Source organism: Psittacula echo (assembly GCF_963264785.1).
Source record: "Psittacula echo genome assembly, chromosome: 5".
In the NCBI taxonomy this organism is placed as follows: Eukaryota; Metazoa; Chordata; class Aves; order Psittaciformes; family Psittacidae; genus Psittacula; species Psittacula echo.
In genome coordinates, this window is record NC_137739.1 from 81136096 (window position 1) to 81156673 (window position 20578).

General features: G+C 36.4%; 1 protein-coding gene across 11 annotated transcripts in view; it reads left to right on the top strand.

Moving 5' to 3' along the window:
• The window catches only part of UBR1 (ubiquitin protein ligase E3 component n-recognin 1), a 67562-nt gene that overhangs the window by 28288 nt on the left and 18696 nt on the right, over window positions 1-20578 (top strand). For 9 of the 11 annotated variants that reach the window (XM_080617808.1, XM_080617812.1, XM_080617811.1 and 6 more), the window contains 21 exons: window positions 630-728; window positions 1395-1552; window positions 2167-2266; window positions 2570-2698; window positions 3510-3690; window positions 4572-4633; window positions 5250-5360; window positions 6054-6119; window positions 6271-6372; window positions 6964-7027; window positions 7419-7543; window positions 8471-8523; window positions 9384-9486; window positions 10013-10061; window positions 10228-10382; window positions 11834-11933; window positions 13066-13175; window positions 13719-13808; window positions 15386-15573; window positions 17856-18061; window positions 20225-20318. In XM_080617808.1, the coding sequence (XP_080473934.1) occupies window positions 630-728; window positions 1395-1552; window positions 2167-2266; window positions 2570-2698; window positions 3510-3690; window positions 4572-4633; window positions 5250-5360; window positions 6054-6119; window positions 6271-6372; window positions 6964-7027; window positions 7419-7543; window positions 8471-8523; window positions 9384-9486; window positions 10013-10061; window positions 10228-10382; window positions 11834-11933; window positions 13066-13175; window positions 13719-13808; window positions 15386-15573; window positions 17856-18061; window positions 20225-20318 (2345 nt within the window). The remainder of the gene's footprint in view (window positions 1-629; window positions 729-1394; window positions 1553-2166; window positions 2267-2569; window positions 2699-3509; window positions 3691-4571; window positions 4634-5249; window positions 5361-6053; window positions 6120-6270; window positions 6373-6963; window positions 7028-7418; window positions 7544-8470; window positions 8524-9383; window positions 9487-10012; window positions 10062-10227; window positions 10383-11833; window positions 11934-13065; window positions 13176-13718; window positions 13809-15385; window positions 15574-17855; window positions 18062-20224; window positions 20319-20578) is intronic. The other 2 variants (XM_080617814.1, XM_080617813.1) reach the window with 1 other exon arrangement.

Below are 20578 nucleotides of genomic sequence, written 5' to 3' on the forward strand. Positions count from 1 at the left end.
TATTTATGCTCATTTTGAATGCAGTGGTTTTAGTGTTCTATGTATCTTTTGAAATGGCAGATGAACTGAAATTGGCCTTTCTTTTTAAAACACAGATACAATAGTTAAGAAATAGTCAACATGTAAGACCAAGTGTTTTCTGTTTTTGGGTGGAACTCTTTAATCCTGATAAAGGTCACTGACACTTCATGGTTTTCTCTGGACTTGAAACAAAGCAATCAAAGGCTTAACATTAGTCATTGTACACACCTTTTCTAGACAGCTGTAAATAAATTTCCATGCAGTTCACTGCAGGAGGAAGACTTGTTTTAAGTTAATGTCTGTATCAGTCCTTTTTTTTTTTTTTTTTTTTTTTTTTTAAATTCTTTCACTGGGGAAGATGATTGTAGGAGGAAAAACATTTCGGTTCCAATCTGGCAGAACAGTTAAACTTGTGCTTGTCTTCAGTATTAAGGCAGCAGGCCACATATCTGTTTTGGTGCATTCAGGACTTTGTGCCATTTTTGTTTGAACTGCTTCTATTACAAATGAAGAAGAACTTTGACGTACAATTCTTGCAAATAAAAATAAACGTATTTAACTAACACTTATTTTACTCATTGGATTTTCCCAATGTTCTCTCTTTCTAGTATTACAAGGCATTGCAAAAAGAATACATCAATGATGATCATGACAGAGTTCTGTCTGTGACAGCGCTCTCGGTTCAGATGTTCACTGTACCCACTCTGGTACGTACAATTTCTGTTTGCTAGAAATGTAAAATAAATGTGAGAATTGCTAGCTGCATCACCTCTGCAGTCTGCTTTATTGGAAGAGAGGCTTTATGCATTGCTGAGTTGAAAATGAACCATTTTGAGATTTATTAAAGCTAATACATAAGCAGGAGCTGGAGTTTATGTGAAAATCCATTGTAGAAGATACGGAAAATGCAAATAAGTTTTAGGCAGAATCGTTCTCTGCATTAACTATCCATTTACTTGTCACATTTACATTCTTAGAGAACTCTAAAAACGTGGGGGGAGAGGACAAAGAAATGGTTAAATGTCTTTGTGGGGGTGAAATGTGTTAAATCCTGTGGGGGAGGGAATTATACCTGTAGGTTTTAAAGCTTATATGTTTCTTGCCTGAAATACTGAAGTAAAAGTCCATTTCTACATGATCTTTCTAGAAAAAATTGGCATGTCTGTTATATTGAAGCTGTCAGAGTGCGCAAACGTGCTAAGTTGATAGAAGTTGCGTTCATAAATAATAAATACCATGGGAGTTTTTGTAGCTTGGGCTCTTTACAAATGCTTGAAATAATTTCTAATAAAAAAGGCTGGGTTCAAATTAAAAAATTTGACAGTTCTCTTCAACAAAAATAGGAAGAAAAATTTTAAATGTCCTTCCTGTAGGCCCGACATCTTATCGAAGAGCAAAATGTAATCACGACCATTGCAGAGACACTCCTAGAAGTGCTTCCAGAGTACCTAGACAAAAATGACAAGTTCAACTTCCAAGATTACAGTCAGGACAAACTGAACCGGGTATATGCAATAATATATGACCTCAGGTAAGTGTAAAGCTGAGAAGCTAGAGCAGTTCTTAAAGAATAAATGATACGATGAGGTGTTTCAATTCAGGAATTTGATGATAAAACTGCTTTACAGACAAACCTCAGACTAAACCCCTCAAAAACACACATAAAGCTTTAATGTTATATTTTTGTGGAAACTTAAAATGTTCAAATACGAAAATTATATTCTATAAAGACAATCTTTGATGTTTTCATTCTGTGTAACAAATGCTTTAATCAACAAAATGTATTTTCTCTAAGACTGCATGGCAAATTTGGCTTCTGTTCATTATCATTCTGGGAAAGCTGTATAATCCTCATCTGCATAGCATTGCCCACTCTTACAAGTCCCAAATTACACTAATAAACTGAATAATGTAAAAGCAAACAACCCCAAATAGCTTGGAATTAAAAAATCTGTTAGTTTCAAATAATGGAGTGGCACCAAGCAACTCTGTTGTGTGGTGGATATTTTAAAAGGAGTTTGAGATGGAGAGGGTGAGGTAATGTGATGATGCAGTTGATTGTTTTAATACAAAGAATACTTTAAATACAAGCATAAACAGAAGATAAGTATGAGCAAAAGATGATAATGTTTTCTTTGGGGACAGGTATGTCTTAGTCAGCAAGCCCACTTTATGGACAGACCGTCTGAGGGAGCGGTTTTTAGATGGATTTGTTTCTTTCCTAAGGATTCTAGCTTGCATGCAGGTACAACACATTTAAATTATTTCTTTCTAATATGCTGTTATAAAGAAATTACAGCATTTCTTTTGCTCATTTTTTTGTCCATAGCAATAATAAGGAATATAATCGTGTACTTATGATAAATTCTTTAGTCCCTCTCTTGGGTGGGTGAAAAGGTTATGTTTACTTTGTAGAATTAATATTCATCAATTTTAGCTACATGTACCTGAACAGCCTATACTTTACCATTTATTTATGGGATTATGTGTTGGTTTAAGCCTCTGATCACTGATTTAGCTTGAGTATTTTGTGACATCTCCATTTCAGGGAATGGAAGAGATAAAAAGAGAGATTGGTCAGCACGTTGAGGTGGACCCTGACTGGGAAGCAGCCATTTCTATACAGATGCAGCTCAAGAACATTCTTTTGATGTTCCAGGAGTGGTGCGCCTGTGATGTAAGTATATCAATTGCCTGGGATTTTTAAATGCATGCCTTCTGTGAATATTCCTGAGTGCTTTTTTAAATAGCAGCTTTATAAAGAAGCTCAGTATTGTTCAGGACAGATCTCCACAAAAAATGAATCTGAAAGAATTATTCTGCAGTGAGACAAAGAGAGAAGGCATCTCGGAAGGTTATATTCCTCTAGCTGAAGAAGCTGCACAGGTGCCAGGCAAATCATAAAGAGAAAATACTTCACATAATTCAAGATTCTGAGAATTAGGTTCATGGTGTCACTGTCAAGTTTGAGTTTCGAAGCACATAATGTTAATTTAATTGCAAAAGTGGACTGCAGAAACTGCACAGATGGCGTAATTGCACTGTAAGTTGTCTTAATCAGTTCTGGAGCTCATCTCTGTGCTGGGGGAAGAGAGGAAATTGTACAGTTTGTTAATTTAAAGATATTTTGAAGTGGGTTGTTTTGGTTTTTCCCACTACAAGAGAAAGGAAGAACTACACCAGTACAGTAGCTTCTTGATCCAATTTGGGGTGCAAAGTATTAAAATACTGCAGCTTAAATAAGTAAATAGATTTTTAGAGCATTTGACATAGCAACTTTTTTGAACAGAAGCATTATGCTCGGTTAGTTTTAATGGATGCTCCACTGCCTTGGTCCAGTGCTTCTCCGTATTAAGAAACAGAGTAGTAATTCATTATATTGTGGATTTTTGGTAACTGTTTATGCCATCAGAAAAAAACAAGTGAGGAGTTTTAATGCATATATATGATTTTTAAATATAACACCTTGCATTTATTTTAAATTCCAGGAAGAGCTTTTGCTCAGGGCCTACAGAGAATGTCATAAAGCTGTGATGAGGTGCAGCACAAATGGCCGTTCACGGGAAAAGACAGTGTTTCACTTGTGTGGCCACACTCTAGAGAGCAGACCCTACAGAGTGTCTGCAGATCCTGTCAGCATACATTTACCACTGTCTAGGACTCTTGCTGGTAGGTGCTGCGTTTTGCTTTAATTGCTGTTTGAATTATGTTTATCATCCATAGCTCTTTCTTTACTCTAGAAAATATTTAGATTAAGTTTCATAGATCATTAGCTGTCTGACTTTCTGACATTCTTATGATCAGGCAACCCTGTTCCCTGGATGTCCCATTAAGGGAAAGGCTTTATCAAAAAATGTTTGCTATGGAGGTTGGAGGACATTTTTTTTTAAACAGGAGAGAGTAAGAAAGGCAAGAAGGAAAAGTTTCATGTTCTAATGAGATCTTCAGTTTTCTCTGGACTATTTGAATTTGTGTAGTTCCGTTTCTATTTCTACCTTTTTTGTCTAAATGAATGTTATTTTTTATAGTATCTTGAATTTATTTTCCAGCCACATATATCTTAGAACTGTTAAAATGCTCCTCCAGAAAGGATGTTTGCAGCATGCCAAGAGAGATTTCCAGTCAGAATACAAAGGACCACAGTGGTGGTGATCGCCACTGTAGAGTACAAATGAAATCATATGCAGTTATTAAGCTGTAGATTCTTTATCACGTTCTTTGATACCAAGATACCTTGTAGTCTTGAAATTTAGTTATTACTGACATATGATTTAAATGTAAGCTTTTGCTAATACTATTTAGTATCTCAATTTAAATGGTTTAAATGATTTCATTAAAAGAATACAGTCCTAATATGATGGGTTGAAAGACTGGTAAAAACTGTTATGATGATGATCTATCTTAAATGATCTGTCTTAAATAAACTTTGACTTCTTTTTCCTGTAGTTTTCTGAGTTGCAGATGACTTAGCTAATATTTAGAGTGTATTAGAGGAAAAACTGTACTGATTTCGATCTATTTTTATAATGCTTTTCCGACTGGTTTTGTAGGTCTTCATGTGCGATTAAGCAAGACTGGAGCCATCTCAAGATTGCACGAGTTTGTTTCTCCTGTAAGATTTTCTCTTTCCTTTTCTTCTTCACCCTCACATGCTTCTGGTGATTGATACTGTGGTAAAGAAAATAACCTAAGATTATATAAGACAGGCTGAGAAAGTTGGGGCTGTTCAACCTGGAGAAGAGAAGGCTGCGTGGAGACCTCATAGCAGCCTTCCAATATCTGAAGGGTATACAAGGATGCCAGAGAGGGACTCTTCATCAGGGACTATAGTGGCAGGACAAGGGGTAATGGGTTCATACTTAAACAGGGGAAGTTTAGATTAGATGTAAGGAAGAAGTCCTTTACTGTGAGGGTGGTAAGGCACTGGAATGGGTTTGCCCAAGGAAGTTGTGAATGCTCCATCCCTGGCCGTGTCCAAGGCCGGGTTGGACAGAGCTTTGGGTGACATGGTTTAGTGTGAGGTGTCCCTGGCCATGGCAGGGGATTGGAACTAGATGATCTTAAGGTCCTTTCCAACCTTAACTATTCTATGATTCTATATCCAGTAACTTTTATGGCATGCACACAAGTTATTTTGCAGGTGACAATATGTCTTTGTTCATTAGTACTTAGACTTTTAAAATCACAGACTTGTGCTTGATTATTTTCTTTATTTTCTTTAATTCTAGGAAGAATTCCAAGTGGAGCTGCTAGTAGATTATCCTTTGAGATGTCTTGTCTTGATTGCTCAGGTTGCTGCAGAGATGTGGAGAAGGAATGGGCTCTCCCTAATAAGCCAGGTACTACCAACACAATATTCAGTAGTGAGGATGTTCTAATGGTGAATGCAAGTGTTCCCCAGTAATGCTTCCAGTGGTGGTTTCATCCAGTGCAGAAAGAAGTCATGGAGATCACTCCTACACTAATAAGAGAAGTTTCTCAGTGGGAATTCAGATGACTTGGGTTTGTTTCCAGCTTCATCAATGGCTTTCCTCCCCATATGAGACAAGTATTTGCATCTCTTATGACTGTTTCTGATTCTTTTGGTTGGAAGAGTAAAGGAAGAAACTATCTTTAAGTATTTGTATTTTATCTGCTTTGGCTTAACTTTTTTTTTTTCTTTGGCAGCAGCCATTCTTTGTGTAAATCTATCACAGGACCTTTTGGTGAAATTAAAGGAAATATTGGTAGCCCTCTGTAGAATTGTATTGCTGACAACTGGAGAGAGAGGAGGAGGAAGTTTTGATTTTAATCAGCAGCAGCCATTAGACGTATGTTGTCTTAGAGGAGCATCAGAAAGTACAGCATAGACTTTCCCTGGATAGGTGAAAAAACGTTTTTCATTTCCATCAAACTATATGTCTGTTTTCTGTTTCTGTAAGAAACACAGGACTTCCCCGTGTTTTACAATTTAAAAAAGCCTCAGAAATTAACTGGTGCATATTTGGTAGTGTATTCCTTCTCTACTTAAAATTTGTTTTCCTACTTCTTAGGTATTCTATTATCAAGATGTTAAATGCAGAGAAGAGATGTATGATAAAGACATCATCATGCTCCAGGTATAGTCACTGCTTGTTTGACTCAAACTTATCATGGGATTTCTTTTAATTAAATGTGTAATATTTTTTTTTCTTGGTAAGAGTATTTTTCATAATAAATGAAGAATGATGATGGTAACTGCTGTTCATATGAGTTTGGGCTTTTTGATAGATAGGTGCATCTCTTATGGATCCAAACCAGTTCCTCCTGCTGGTACTGCAGAGATACGAGCTTGCTGATGCTTTCAAAAAGATCAAGCCCACCAAAAATCAAGTGAGTGTCAAGTATTTCTGAGGACTAATTTATTTGCTTTTTGTTTATGGAGCCTTAATGCAAAATGCTAGCTACTGTTGATTTTTATGACCACACTGAAAGTCAGTTAACAAAGGACCTAGTGGTTAGAGAAATGATTTTGTGTTTGGATTTTGTAGAGGCTTACTCAGAATTAGCAAATAGGTTTTGCCCTCTTTGACCTTTATTTCATAGGACATCTTTCAAAATCCACATAAATGAGTTCTCCATAGCATTTCTGTTTCTGAAGTAATTTTATGTGTTCTTATTTTGTCTGGAAGTGTCTTGGATTCTTGTGCTACTTATTGAGGCTTGAACTTCCATTTTGCATCTCATTTGGGATACATTTTGAGCTGTTGTTTCTTTTTCTGTTTGTGAATCTTGCACTTCAATTGCAGAATAGCATCTCTTCTACAAATACAGGCATTTTTTTCCAGCTTCTTAGACTGGATGTTTCTTCTTACTATAATGCTTCAGTGAAGTAGTGCATCTGAAGGCTGAGCTCAGTGTCATTTGACATATTTTTCCTTCCTTTTTTTCTCTTTTTTTAACTAATTTCTCTAATTCTTGTAGGATTTGATCAAACAATGTAATGTGTTAATAGAAGAGATGCTACAGATTCTCATCTATGTTGTGGGTAAGTTTCATTTCTCTCTGTTGTAGTAATGGATTATTACAGGTTTAATAACTTTAACATAGATGGTATGGGAAGACTATTGGAGGAATCTTATTTTAAATAGATGGCTTAGTAACTGAAGTATTTGTCAGCTGGGAGCAATAAGGATTGCACAGTGTTAGATAACTTCATAATTGACTATTAAAGTAGAATATGAAGAGAAACTCAATCTCAGTCCATTTTGTTCAGAAGCCAGACTAAAAGGCACTTTTCCTCTCAGACACTTAGGTTTCTGGAAAATGCAAACTTATACTATGAAACAACCCAGCAATAGCTTTACTTCTATGCAAAATTCAGAATTGCTTTATAACTGTCATATTTGCCATTCTTCTCCTTGGATTCACTCTGATAGGGGAAAGATATGTGCCTGGAGTGAGTAATGTGACCAAAGAAGATGTTATCATGAGAGAAATCATTCATCTGTTATGTATTGAACCAATGGCTCATAGTGCAATTACCAAGGCCTTGCCTGAAAATGTGAGTCCTGGTTTATTTACTTTTTTCCTTAATTTACTTATGCCTTTCTCTGCTTTAGCTTCCATATCTTTATATGGAAGTGTTTTATTTCTGATGTGAAGCGCAAATGTTGGTTTCAGATTTACAAAAGAACATGACAAAGGGGCTTACACACCTTACTGATGTAAAGGTCAATGTCATGGATGCAAGTATGATCTAATCTGAAAAGCCTTGTGGTGGCGGTTGTGCATTTTGATGAAGAGGTGGAAGTTTTTGGAATATTCAGCTGTAGTTCTCCTAGATTCAAAAAGAAAAGTTTTAAAATTATTTTATCTTTTGGCCTTTTAAGACCGTGCAGCTGGATTCCATTCTGCCCTGTGTACCGTCACTAATCTGACTGTGTAAATTTTGGTCACTTAATCCTGGGCAGGTGCATTGGAAGTCAAGTATTGTACAGGTCTATTTGAAAGCACAGATTTCCCTGCCGTTCTATTCCAACTGTTAAAATTCAAACAAAGGAGAGGGATGTGGATTAGAAGTTATAGCATGTGCAAGTTTTCAGGGCTGGCCATCAGTGCAAAAAACCCTTCAGTCTTATTGGCAATTAAATAGCTTGGAATATTACCAGAAATGAATAATGGGTGATCCACATTCACTGGTTCAAGAGACTAAAACTGATTTTCCCTCCACTGAGGTTAGGTACAGCACTGCTTTGTTTCTGGAGATCAGCTCTGTTGTAAATAAAATTTTACATGATTAAATGAAAGTGTTACCTGTCTTTGGTGCCTCCTTGTCAATTATGATTATCTGCTTTTTGTATCATAGAGGGCAAAATATATTAATTCATTAATAAACCAAAAATCTGTATGTCTATTTTTGTTGCATCTAGCATAATACTGAAGATATTTGAGTCATTGTGTATTTATCCCAAACTAAATTTTTTACCAGGAGAACAACGAAACTGGCTTGGAGAGTGTAATTGATAAAGTGGCTACATTTAAGTAAGTTCTCGATATTTGTTTTTCAGGTAGCTTGAACGCGAAATGAGATCTCTTGAATGTGAAATGAGATCTCTTGGATTATATGGCTTAAACACACTGCACTGCACAGTCTCTGTTCAGCTAATATTTTGCTGTCTTGGAATATACTTTTAAATACATATAGGAAAGAAAAGTGTAGTGGCATTTCTGAAGCTGTAGCTTTTCTCCTTTTGCCCCCCTCTTTCTTCAAATTCAGTTTGAGGAATCTCAGGAGTTTAGTAATCTCAAATCATGATGGGAAAATCTTCAAAAGTTCATTGTATTTCAGAGATGGTTGGGAACATTAACAATTGTACCTTTGACAATCACCAAATAATTATTGGTTTAGATGTTATTTAATGGCTAATTTGCTGTAGCTTTCAGATGGTAGTTAGTTTTATTTAAGATATAAGTAAATACAAACATAGAACAATCAGTTGTAGCAGTTAAGGAAGAACATGGCTCAAATGTATGCTATTTTAGTCACAAAACCGTCTTGTAATTCTACATATATTAGTATGCTTTATTTTAAATTCCTTGTGGGTTGCTTGTTTATGTTTAATCAAGAGTAACTATATTTGTACCTAGGAATTTTGCTTTGGAAATTATATGGAAGGCTCAAGAAAATCTCATTGGCTGGAAAGTAGTTGTTTGTATTACTTGCTTTGTACCTTGGTTAAAGAAAGTAATGAATTTTATACAATAATGTCCAATCTCTGAAATTCTAAGCTATAAAGTTAAAAAGAGGTCTGACAGGTAAATCGTGTTACAAGTTTGCTTACATTCAAAGAGGTGCTGAACATACATGTTGATATGTACATTATGAAATATTTCTCTGTAAGGAAACCAGGTGTGTCTGGCCATGGAGTTTATGAACTGAAAGATGAGTGCTTGAAGGAGTTCAATATGTTCTTTTATCATTATACTAAGACCCAGCACAGCAAGGTAAGCACTGTGAGATTCACTCTCAAAGGTTGAAAAATAGTACATACTTGTCAATGTTTAAAGATTTTTGCCGAATCAAAGGAATTAATGGAATATAAAGAAATTGAGTCAGTGAAGAGTACATGCAGCTAACTTCAAAACGAAATTTCTAATGAAGATTGCTAATACAAATGGATGTGGTATGGTTTGTGTTAGTATTTTCTCTATGGTGTTAGTATTTTCTGTATGGGATCTCTATATTAACTATGCTAATGCTAAGAATAAAATATAAGAATTATCTTTGAACTGGAAATCCCCAAACTTTGCTTTTATAGATCTTATTGAGGAAGCGAGTATGTCCATTTATTTATCTCTACTACAAATTGAAATGCCAAATGCATAGTGCTAGGCAGATTTCAGACAACTTTCTAGTTATACAACCATGTATTGATTACATATCATGCCATGCTTCTCATTTATAGTTTCTCATTGTTTCGTTATGTACTTCTATAGAAATGCTGATATAACACCACTACTTTTTCTGTAGGCTGAACATACACAAAAGAAAAGAAGAAAGCAAGAAAACAAGGATGAAGGTAAGAATTTGAAACTGATTTGAATTTGTAATCAACAAATGTGATAATTCAGTAGTGTATGTAGTGCATATAAAATGAGTTTTAGGGATGTGTCTTGTGCTCCCTACTTCTAACCTGCAATCTTTGAGATGCCAGTTTAATATATTTGTTCATCTCTGCTTTCCAGCATTGCCACCCCCTCCTCCTCCAGACTTCAGTCCTGCCTTCAGCAACGTGGTGAGGATTCTGAACTGTGATGTTATGATGCATATACTGCGGACCATTCTTCAGAGGGCAGTAGAACTAGAAATCCACTTGTGGACTGAAGCTATGATCCAAATGGTATGATTAACTTTAGTCTTCCTATGATTATTCCTGTGCAGAGCATGTTAGCTGCTTATGATAAGATCAAAACGTGTAAAGATAAACTTCAATTTTGAATTATAAGAATTTACCCTGTTTTTACATATCTTACTGACAAAAGAAATATTTCTAATTCTTTATCTCCATGGTAAAATAAAAATGTGAAACATATTAGTATTAAACTCTTCAGTTTTCTATCTTGCTTTCCCCCTTGTGTTCCCTCATCACTGAAGGTGTTTCAGTATGTAATTCTCCTTGCCACATCTTTTTCTTGAAACTTCATGTGCAAATAAGTAAGCCTTTGATCATCTTAAAGAAATTGGAGTTGTATCATTTTGTAATCTGCAGAGTCTCCAAATACGTAAATGTCTTTGGGGCCTCAGTCATTAAATAATATGATTTAACATTCAATTCTAGCACAGTGGCTTTGATTAAAAAAAAAAACAACCAACCCACCACACAAAGGAATTACTGACATTATTAAAGTTGTTGTTTGTTTGTTTCTAAATACTTATAAGATTAGAACCTGAATTTGCAGACTGGTTGAATTAATGTTTTGTTAATTAGAGTGCATAGATTAATAAATGCCTTACCTGCTAATCTTTAGGTTATGGATTTAACTAAATATTCATGGACTTGTACCAGCAAAATGACAAGATTAATATGCTACTAATATAAAGTGTGTGTAACTTTTTTGATTTTAATGCAAGTAATATAGAATCATAGAATAGTCAGGGTTGGAAAGGACCTCAAGATCATCTAATTCCAGCCGCGCTGCCATGAGCCGGAGCACCTCACACTAAACCATGTCACCCAAGGCTCTGTCCAGCTTGGTGTTGAATGCTGCCAGATTGGAGCATTTACCACTTCTTTGGACAACCTGTTCCAGTGCCTCACCACCCTTACAGTAAAGAGGGTGTGAGCTCTTATATCGAACCCGAACTTCCTCTAAGTTTGAATGTATTACCTTTTTTTCTATAGTCCCTGATGATGAGTCCCTCTCTGGCATTCTGGTATACCCTTCAGATATTGGAATGCTGCTATGGGGTCTCCACACAGCCTTTTATTCTCCAGGCTGAATAGCCCCACTATTCTCAGCCTGTCTTTGAACAGGAGGTGCTCCAGCCCCGTTATTATCCTTGTGGCCCTCCTCTGGACTTGCTCCAACAGCTCCGTGTCCTTCTTATTTGAAGACACCAGAACTGCGCACAGTACTCCCAAGCGGGGTCTCATCAGAGCAGAGTTGTGGGGCAGAAAAATTATATTGTGCATTGTTATTTTATTTTCCAGGTACAATCTCTGCACTTTTCTCATTTCTGTGTTTTGTCATGGATACATTCGGTATATAGTACATAAACATCCTTATGTTATATTCCAATTTTTCAGACCTCTAACAGTGTATGAGATTGACTATTTTTGTCCTTTTTTAGGTGCTTCATCTCCTTTGTTTAGGGTTACTAGAAGAGAAACAGCAGTTACAGAAGTCTCCAGAAGAAGAAGTAACCTTTGATTTTTATCATAAAGCAACACGTATGTTTCTTTTTCTTCAAAAAGGCAAAGTAAATTAGGCCAAGTTGATTTTTTTAATGATGGAAATAAACTAGAAGAAAGTATTCAGTGATTTTATTCAGAAAAGGTTTACTTTTTGCTGTAGAATTAAAAACTGCTAAAAGATTTATTATTTTATTTTATTTTATTTTTAATAATCAAGAAACCATGTTTGGACTAGCTTCCTTTGTTCACAGTTGCCAGATACATTGAAGAGGAGATTTTGCTGCCTTTCCTGGGAAAGAAATGGAAAAGTAATTCTAGTGTTAGAAAATGGTTGTTCTTTTGCAACAATATTATTGAAATGGAAACTAAGAACTCCTTGAAAAATGACAGTGGATTTAAATGAACTGCCTCCATCTTTTGTACTCATGAGATGTGCAATTACTGATTTATCTGCAAGTTAAAGTCTCTTACTATGGTAGTGATAATAGAAGCGAAACTTAGTGGCTATAAAGTCTGCTTTTTTCTTTCCTAAATCCTTACAGAACACTTCCTAATCTTACATTCAAGACTAGCCAGTGACAGCTGGGATCTACATTTTCTAAATAAACTTCAAGCTTATCTAGAGTTTCTGCTTCACTGTGTAAGGTTATATTAAAAAAATACATCCATTATCAAGCTAAACAGAACTGCCATTTGAGAGATGAAACAGAGATAAGAATTGTCTCAGTTTTAAAGCGTGCTTTGTGTTAGTGGCCTAGAATGTTACGAATTTTTACCAAGGTGTAAGGAAGCAAATAACTAGTGTAATTATATATATATATATATATTTTTTTTTTAGTAGAAATAAACTTTTGCAGACTTTGCTGTTAGCAAACTTAAGTAAGCTACAAAGCTTTACTGCTTCTTGTTGGAGCAGAAGGCAGTTCTGGTTTTGTCTGTACTTCTGCTCTTGGCATTAGCAAAAATACTGATCTACAGGAGGGAGAGGTTATACTACATTTAACCGGAATAAACAGGTGAAATTAAGCCAGAAATGTAACTACACAGGTTGTGTTACAGTTAGCAATATTTTCAGGCATGTACATGGTTGTAAATACATTAAAATGTTGGTGTTTTCTTTTTTTCCTCTGAAGACCCATGCTTTTCTATTGTTCTCTCCTTTATAAAGGAATGGGAAGTTCTGCCTTGAATGCTGTGAGTGTGTTAATGCTTCTGGAAAGATTAAAAAGAGCTCCTCAGTTAGAGGCTCAGAAGGACACAGTCAATTGGATACTGCAGGTACACAAGGGGGAGATAAGTATTATCTAAGTTTAGTAATTTAGAAAGCTTTTATGAAAGATTTTATGATGCTTATTAAGGATAGCTGGAGAAAGTAGTAAATGAAAACTGTAAGCTTAGTTTTAACTAACTGGGCATATACTGTAAAGCTTTCTGTTCTGGATGTGTATGGTTTTGTATGATTTTAGTTTCTTATTTCCATAGGATGATCCATATCTCTCCTGAACTATGCTAGCAGTCTGTCCATTCTTATGTGCAGATGCTTTAGCTGCTTAGCAGTATTAGTGCTGGAAGACTGGAAAACTTGGAAGAATTTTACTTTCCTTCATACTGAGCTGTGCTCATCACGTTTAGGATAAACACAGCAGTGTTACAGGAATGCACGTATTGTCTCAGATGTTTTTGTTATTTAGGTGTATGGCAGTTGGTTTCATCCATTTAAAAATCTGCAAACAGCGTGAAAGTAAATACATTTAATCCTGTCTATCTTGTAATAAGAGCTAAGTTGCATTTTAGTTTTGACATCTAAGTCTCTATTTCTAGATGTTTGACACAGTGAAAAGATTGAGAGAAAAATCTAGTTTGACGACAGTAGCAGCTACATCAGGATCAGAAACTGCAAAAGGTGATGAGGTAATAAAAAAAAATGTTCAATGGAAGCCTTGAATTTAATGTTTTGAATGACTGTTTTCAGAAAGGTGCTTAATTTGTTACCTAAAATGAGATTTAAGAAAAATACTAATTTCTGACATTGCCTACACGTAGGATTTAGATTCTAAGATCAATATTTTAAATAAACTCATGGTAAGCATGTTTCATGGAATTCTCAGCAGCTAATGTGGTTCTGTTCCTACTTCCGAGTAAAGTGAAACAATTGAGGGGGGTTACTAAGTAATTAGTGTTGATTTCTTATCTTCATGATTTGACCACTTTTCTATTACGTTGCCACTGTGGAATAGTAAGAAATACAAATCCACTTAAAGTGATGTCTTGCAGTTTATGTGACCTACCAAGAGGTTAATCTGCTTTACCTTGATCATATAAAGACGTAAGGCTGAGGTGATTATTCTGTCTGCATATCAGTCTGTATGCCCTGCCCTCAGAATAGCTTTTGAATCCAGTGGTCAGCTGATGCAGGGAAATGGGGATTTCAAAGATTATAGCAGTGCCATGAGCGGTGGCTTTGGGTTTTTGTTTTTGTGGGTTTATTTTTATTTTTTTAAAATTGGCAGCTGAATAGAAAAGAAGAATCCAATCCAACTTAGGCCAGTTTGTTCTTACACGTTATGTTTGGCAACAGCTTGCTGGCAAACGATCTCTTGGCTAGTCATTGTATGTGTAGCTCTAAACTTACCACAGCATATGCTGTGCTGCTTTTTTGAGAAAGGTGTCATTTTTTATGTGGCAAGGTAAGGGAACAAAATGCAAAAGTCACTATAAAAAATGAGACTCTCGCAGTTCCGCTACTTGTGGCGCAATTTGTTGTTTGATTTCCTCAAAAAGCAATGGTATTGTGAATGGAAGCAATGTACATAATGTTGAATTTGTGCCTTATATAATCGAATAAGAGGAGTTAGGTTCTATGTTTTAATTCTTCCCTGTGTTTTTGAATTCTGCATTTCCAAAGTCTAGAAATATTTTTTTAGATTTTGAAAATGTTATAGATGAGGATATACACTGGGAGAAGAATAATTTTCCAATCTATTATAAAGAATTGGGGAAAGTCCAATCCTCAGATGCATTAAATGTTGCCACAAAAAGGTAGGAACAGTGTGTTTGCTATGTCATTCATAGACAGCTCAAGATAAAATGTTCTTGAATTCCTGTAAGGGGTTTTGCTTATGGGGAGAATAACAGAACTCTAGAGGAGTCTTGTGATGTTTGCCTCACTAAAGTTTCTTAAGATGACAGACAACTAAAATGGATCAGGTATTATTTATTGATCCTGTCTTTGGGCAAGGGACTGTACTAGTGACCTTTTGTGGACCCCTCAAAATCTCTTTTTTCTGTCTATGTTAAGGAATTAGCGAACACCTAAGAGTTTTGTTTTGCATTTTTCAGATAGCAGTTAACTTTTTATTTTTCATCATTTAAGTGTTGTCAGTTAAGGAATTTGACACCAGTGGTTAGAATGCATGAAGATGGGCAAAATGCTTTTCATTTTCTAATGTTCTCTGTTGCCTGATTTCTTTGTTTTCTTTTATTGTAAGACACAGAGCACTCAGGATAAAGAGAAAGCTGAGCGGAAGAGAAAAGCAGAAGCAGCTAGGTTGCACCGTCAGAAGATAATGGCTCAGATGTCTGCACTACAGAAGAATTTCATTGAAACCCATAAGCTGCTGTATGAGAACACACTGGACGCGCAGGGGAAAGAAAATGCTATTATGGAGGAAGAAAGGTAAGAAAAAACAGATACGCAGAGTTCTGGTGGCAATTGTTCATTACCTGCTACATAATCATCATACTGCATAAAAATGTTGAAAGTATATTCAAGGGACAGACTTGCAAACTATCGTGTATGCTCACTTTGTAGAGCAGCATAAAAGAAACACTGAGAAAATTAATTATTTCTTCAAAGGATACTTATATGCTTAACATTTGGAAAAAAGAAACATCATTAGAAAGCTGCTGAGCTGACAACACTGTAATTTTGGAGGTAAATGTCTCCCTTATATGAAAATTTAAGTATTTAATTTGGAAAAAATCTGAAAGCCAATATGCCTTAAGGTTAAGTTGCAATGAAGAAAATTTTTGTGTAGCTCAAGTTGCTGATATTTCTGTTCATTAGTTTCTAATACTGGAGATGTTTGGTTTATAGCCAGCATGGCTTCACTAAGGAAAATCCTGCCTGACCAATTTGATGGCCTTCTATGATGGGGCTACAGAACTGATGGACAGGGGTAGAGCAGTTGATGTCATCTACCTGGACTTGTGCAAAGCATTCGATACTGTCAAACACGACATCCTTGTCTCTAAATTGGAGAGACATCAATTTGAAGGGTGGACCACTCAGTGAATAAAGAACTGGCTGGATGGCTGCACACAAAGAGTTGTGGTCAATGGCTCGATGTCCGGCTGGAGACTGGTAATGAGTGGTGTCCCTCAGGGATCGGTGTTGGGACTGGTCTTGTTCAACATCTTTGTCGGTGACATGGACAGTGGGATTGAGTGCGCCCTCAGCAAGTTTGCTGATGACACCAAGCTGTGTGGTTCGGTTGATACGCCGGAGGGAAGGGATGCCATCCAGAGGGACCTTGACACGCTTGTGAGGTGGGCTGATGCCAACCTGATGAAGTTTAACCATGCCAAGTGCAAGGTCCTACACCTGGGTCGGAGCAATCCCAGGCACAGCTACAGGTTGGGCAGTGAAGAGATTCAGAGCAGCTCTGCAGAGGACTTGGGGGTGTTGGTCGATGAGAAACTGAACATGAGCCGGCTTCAGTGTGCGCTCACAGGCCAGAAAGCCAACTGTATCCTGGGCTGCATCAAGAGGAGCGTGACCAGCAGGTCGAAGGAGGTGATCCTGCCCCTCTACTCTGCTCTTGTGAGACCTCACTTGGAGTATTGTGTGCAGTTCTGGTGTCCTCAACATAAAAAGGACATGGAACTGTTGGAACAAGTCCAGAGGAGGGCCACGAGGATGATCAGGGGACTGGAGCACCTCCCGTATGAAGACAGGCTGAGAAAGTTGGGGCTGTTCAGCCTGGAGAAGAGAAGGCTGCGTGGAGACCTCATAGCAGCCTTCCAGTATCTGAAGAGGGGCTATAGGGATGCTGGGAATGAACTCTTCATCAGGGACTGTAGTGACAGGACAAGGGGTAATGGGTTCAAACTGAAACAGGGGAAGTTTAGATTGGATATAAGGAAGAAATTCTTTACTGTGAGGGTGGTGAGGCACTGGAATGGGTTGCCCAGGGAGGTTGTGAATGCTCCATCCTTGGCGGTGTTCAAGGCCAGGTTGGATGAGGCCTTGGGTGACATGGTTTAGTGGGAGGTGTCCCTGCTCATGGCAGGGGTGTTGGAAGTAGATGATCTTAAGGTCCTTTCCAACCCTAACTATTCTATGATTCTGTATTGGTTGTAATATTGTTGGTATTGATTGCTTCTGTTATAGAGCTGCTTCAGCAATATTATATACCTATTTTGATCTAATTTGCACAAAATTGAACAAGAAAATAGTGATACTTTCTGGAAAAAAAAGTACAGATCATTCTTTGATCTTGAATATCATGTTCTATAAATCATTGTTGAGCTCTGGAATAAGGAATAGTTAAAAAATACTTGGAAGCTTATTGTATCAGAAAGCATTGAATTAAGGTATTGGCATTCATTTTCAATATGTTTTCTTCAAGAATGGGAAACAATTTTAATGTGCCTGTAGTATTAAAGATGTTTAATCCTACATTAAATAGAGCTTCCTGAGTTTCCTGGTGTTAGAATCCATTCCATTGTGTTATTCCATGTTAGCTAGCTTCCACTTTCTTTTTTTAAAGAAGACTGCATTTTAGTGATGATTGAGATGTTTCTTCATTTTTTGGTCATCGTTTGGTTTTGTAAAGCACTTTGGTATAAAACCAGAAATGTTAGAGACATGTAACATTTTTAGATGCCTGGAAGAATAAATTTATTTAGAAAAAGCCATCTGATTATTTTATATCTTTCTCATTTATGATCTTACAGCATATCTTCAGCAATTGATTACTCCAAAATTGCTCTGGGTCCCAAACGAGGTCCATCTGTTGCTGAGAAAGAAGTTCTGACCTGTATTCTTTGTCAGGAGGAGCAGGAAGTAAAGTTGGAAAGTGCTGCCATGGTATTATCTGCCTGTGTCCAGAAATCAACTGCCTTAACTCAGAATAGGAGCAGAATTATTGAACTCTCAGGAGGTATGTGAGCTTTCTTCTTTTAGACTACAGACTGTTCCGTACCTAGAGCGTACACACTTTGAATGTAATTAAACTCTGTATTCAGTCGCATTGCTTAAATGGCTTACCCTACTTAGTAAAAAGAAAGTGAAATTTTTTAAATTGTTCTAAAATCCATACTGTAAAGCTTAAAAATGAGAAGTATATGAAGGTTTTGATGTGTTCCTGGGAAATAATACAAACACGAGAGTTAGTGTTGCATAATGGCGTACTGGTAGCAGGAAACACAAAGACCAATGAGAATTTTATTATAAGTAGTAGTTTCTTATACATGAGAGAGATTTTGGTCAGTTATTTGAGCAAAAGAAAGAAAAGGGGAAAACTTCAGTACTCACTGACCTTTTTTTGCTCTCTTTTTGAAAAAGAAAATTAATAATCATTGCAGATCAGATGCTTGATGGCTGTTCATTTTAACCATAGAGAAATCCAATCCAGAACTGGATAAGAGAAGTTGAAATAATATCTAGGCTAAAAAGTAGAAACAAGTGTTTATCTTAAAAAAACCAAAAACCAACTAACCAACCAAAACCCCCAAAACAAAAAACCAGCAAAAAGTGAAATGAAAATGTAATTTGGATGATAGTAATTATTACTAGTTTATAAGACAATATGAAAAATAAAGACAGACTGTAAAGCAATAAGAAATATCAAAAATGGATTTTTCAGGAAAGGAACTTAGCAAGCCACCTGCGTAACTGGTTTTGTAGGTGATGTATTCTCATGTTTATTAGAATTTTTGGGTGTGTCCTACTTAATACATAGCCTAGGCAAATGATTTAGGCAAAATCATCCAAAATCAGCCCAAGATGGATATACATGTCATAAAACCACTAGTCTGATTCAAGCACACTATAATAATGAAAAGTTAAAAATAATAATTTTTCTCTGTAAATTTAATTTCTTTTTAACACAGGTAAAGTTTTAAATAACTTATCTATTAAATATTTGTGAATCAATATACTTTCACCAAGTTGTTTCACTTAGTATGATGTTTAGTGTTTACTCCTCTGAGTCATTAACAAATACTGAATCATCCTAGACCCAGGACAGACTCCTACAAAATCCTGTTAGATCCATTTTACTTTTTTAACAGTGAACTACTGATAATGGCACTTTTGAGCCTGCTATATAGAATTTTTATCTAGGCCACGTAATAATTGCATCCTTCTTTTTTTCTTTCCCCCCTTTCTCGTCTGTGCTACTCTGAAGTACAAATTAAGTCCTATGCTCTTGTAGTCAGATACTTGCAAGCTTTCTGCAGTGACACCTTGGTCTACTGAAAAAAGGCAGGAATGAAGCTCCTTTTCCTAAAGCCACTTCTGGCTATTATTTATAGCACATACTCTCCACTGCATGGCCCTCTGCAGCTCATCAGTTAGAAGCAGGCCTGTAAGAGCTTTTCTTTGAAGATCCAAATAAGTGAAAAAGGTTTGTTCCCAAAGCAGAAGTGCAGATAGTGGCAATTAGTGTTATACCAAGGTTCCCTTTCTTCTTTCAGTCTCCATTTGACTTAAAGCTGCTTCAGCTGCTGTGAAATAGAATTCTATGTTCAGTGCAATTTGGGTGCTAGGTTTCTAGGTACACCATTACATTCTCATGACATTTTTGCTGTTAAAAAATTATACAAGAATAGTAAAAGGTAGACTTCAGTTTGTCATTCATCAGTGCTGTTCATGTAAGTGGTTTGAAAATATACGGGACTAGTTGGAAAAAAGACTAATTTTCCATTTTCTTAGTAGTTTCATTTTCTTTCATTTAAAATACAATAACAAATACGTGAAAAACTTCAGTGATAGCAAATCCAGCCACAGACCGATTGCAGTACTGAAGAATCATTTTCTTTTCTTTTTTAACCAATTTACTGTTAGTTTTGGATTTTGTAGTTTTTTAATTCCTCATTAGTGGAAAGCCTTCAGTAGTTTAAATGGGCTCTGTCTTGTGATTACTTTGTTGAAGTATTGGTGTGGAAAAGCCAGCCTAATTGGATTGTAATGTAACTGTGCAAACTCGGGGGAAAATAAAATCTGAATGTTTGTTTTCAATGTACTATTGTTCGCCTTTGGTCATACTGACGGAAAGTTACGCTATTGTGCTTTGAATAACTTCTTTCTGCTGTGTTTCCAGATACTTTAGATCCTCTCTTCATGCACCCTGACTTACCTTGTGGGACCCACACAGGAAGCTGTGGTCATGTGATGCATGCAGCCTGCTGGCAGAAGTAAGGATGTGTTTTAGCAGCTTTTTACTGTGGTGTTGTTTTGGGGTTTTCTGTTTATCATCTTCTAAATGCACACTGAAAACACAGGGGAATGGCTTTAAACTAAAAAAGGATAAATTCAGATCAGATTTTAGGAAGAAATTCTTGACTGTGAGGGTGCTGAGGCGCTGGCAGGTTGCCCAGAGAAGCTGTGGCTGCCCCATCCCTGACAGTATTCAAGGCCAGGTTGGATGAGGCTTTGAGCAACCTGGTGTAGTAGG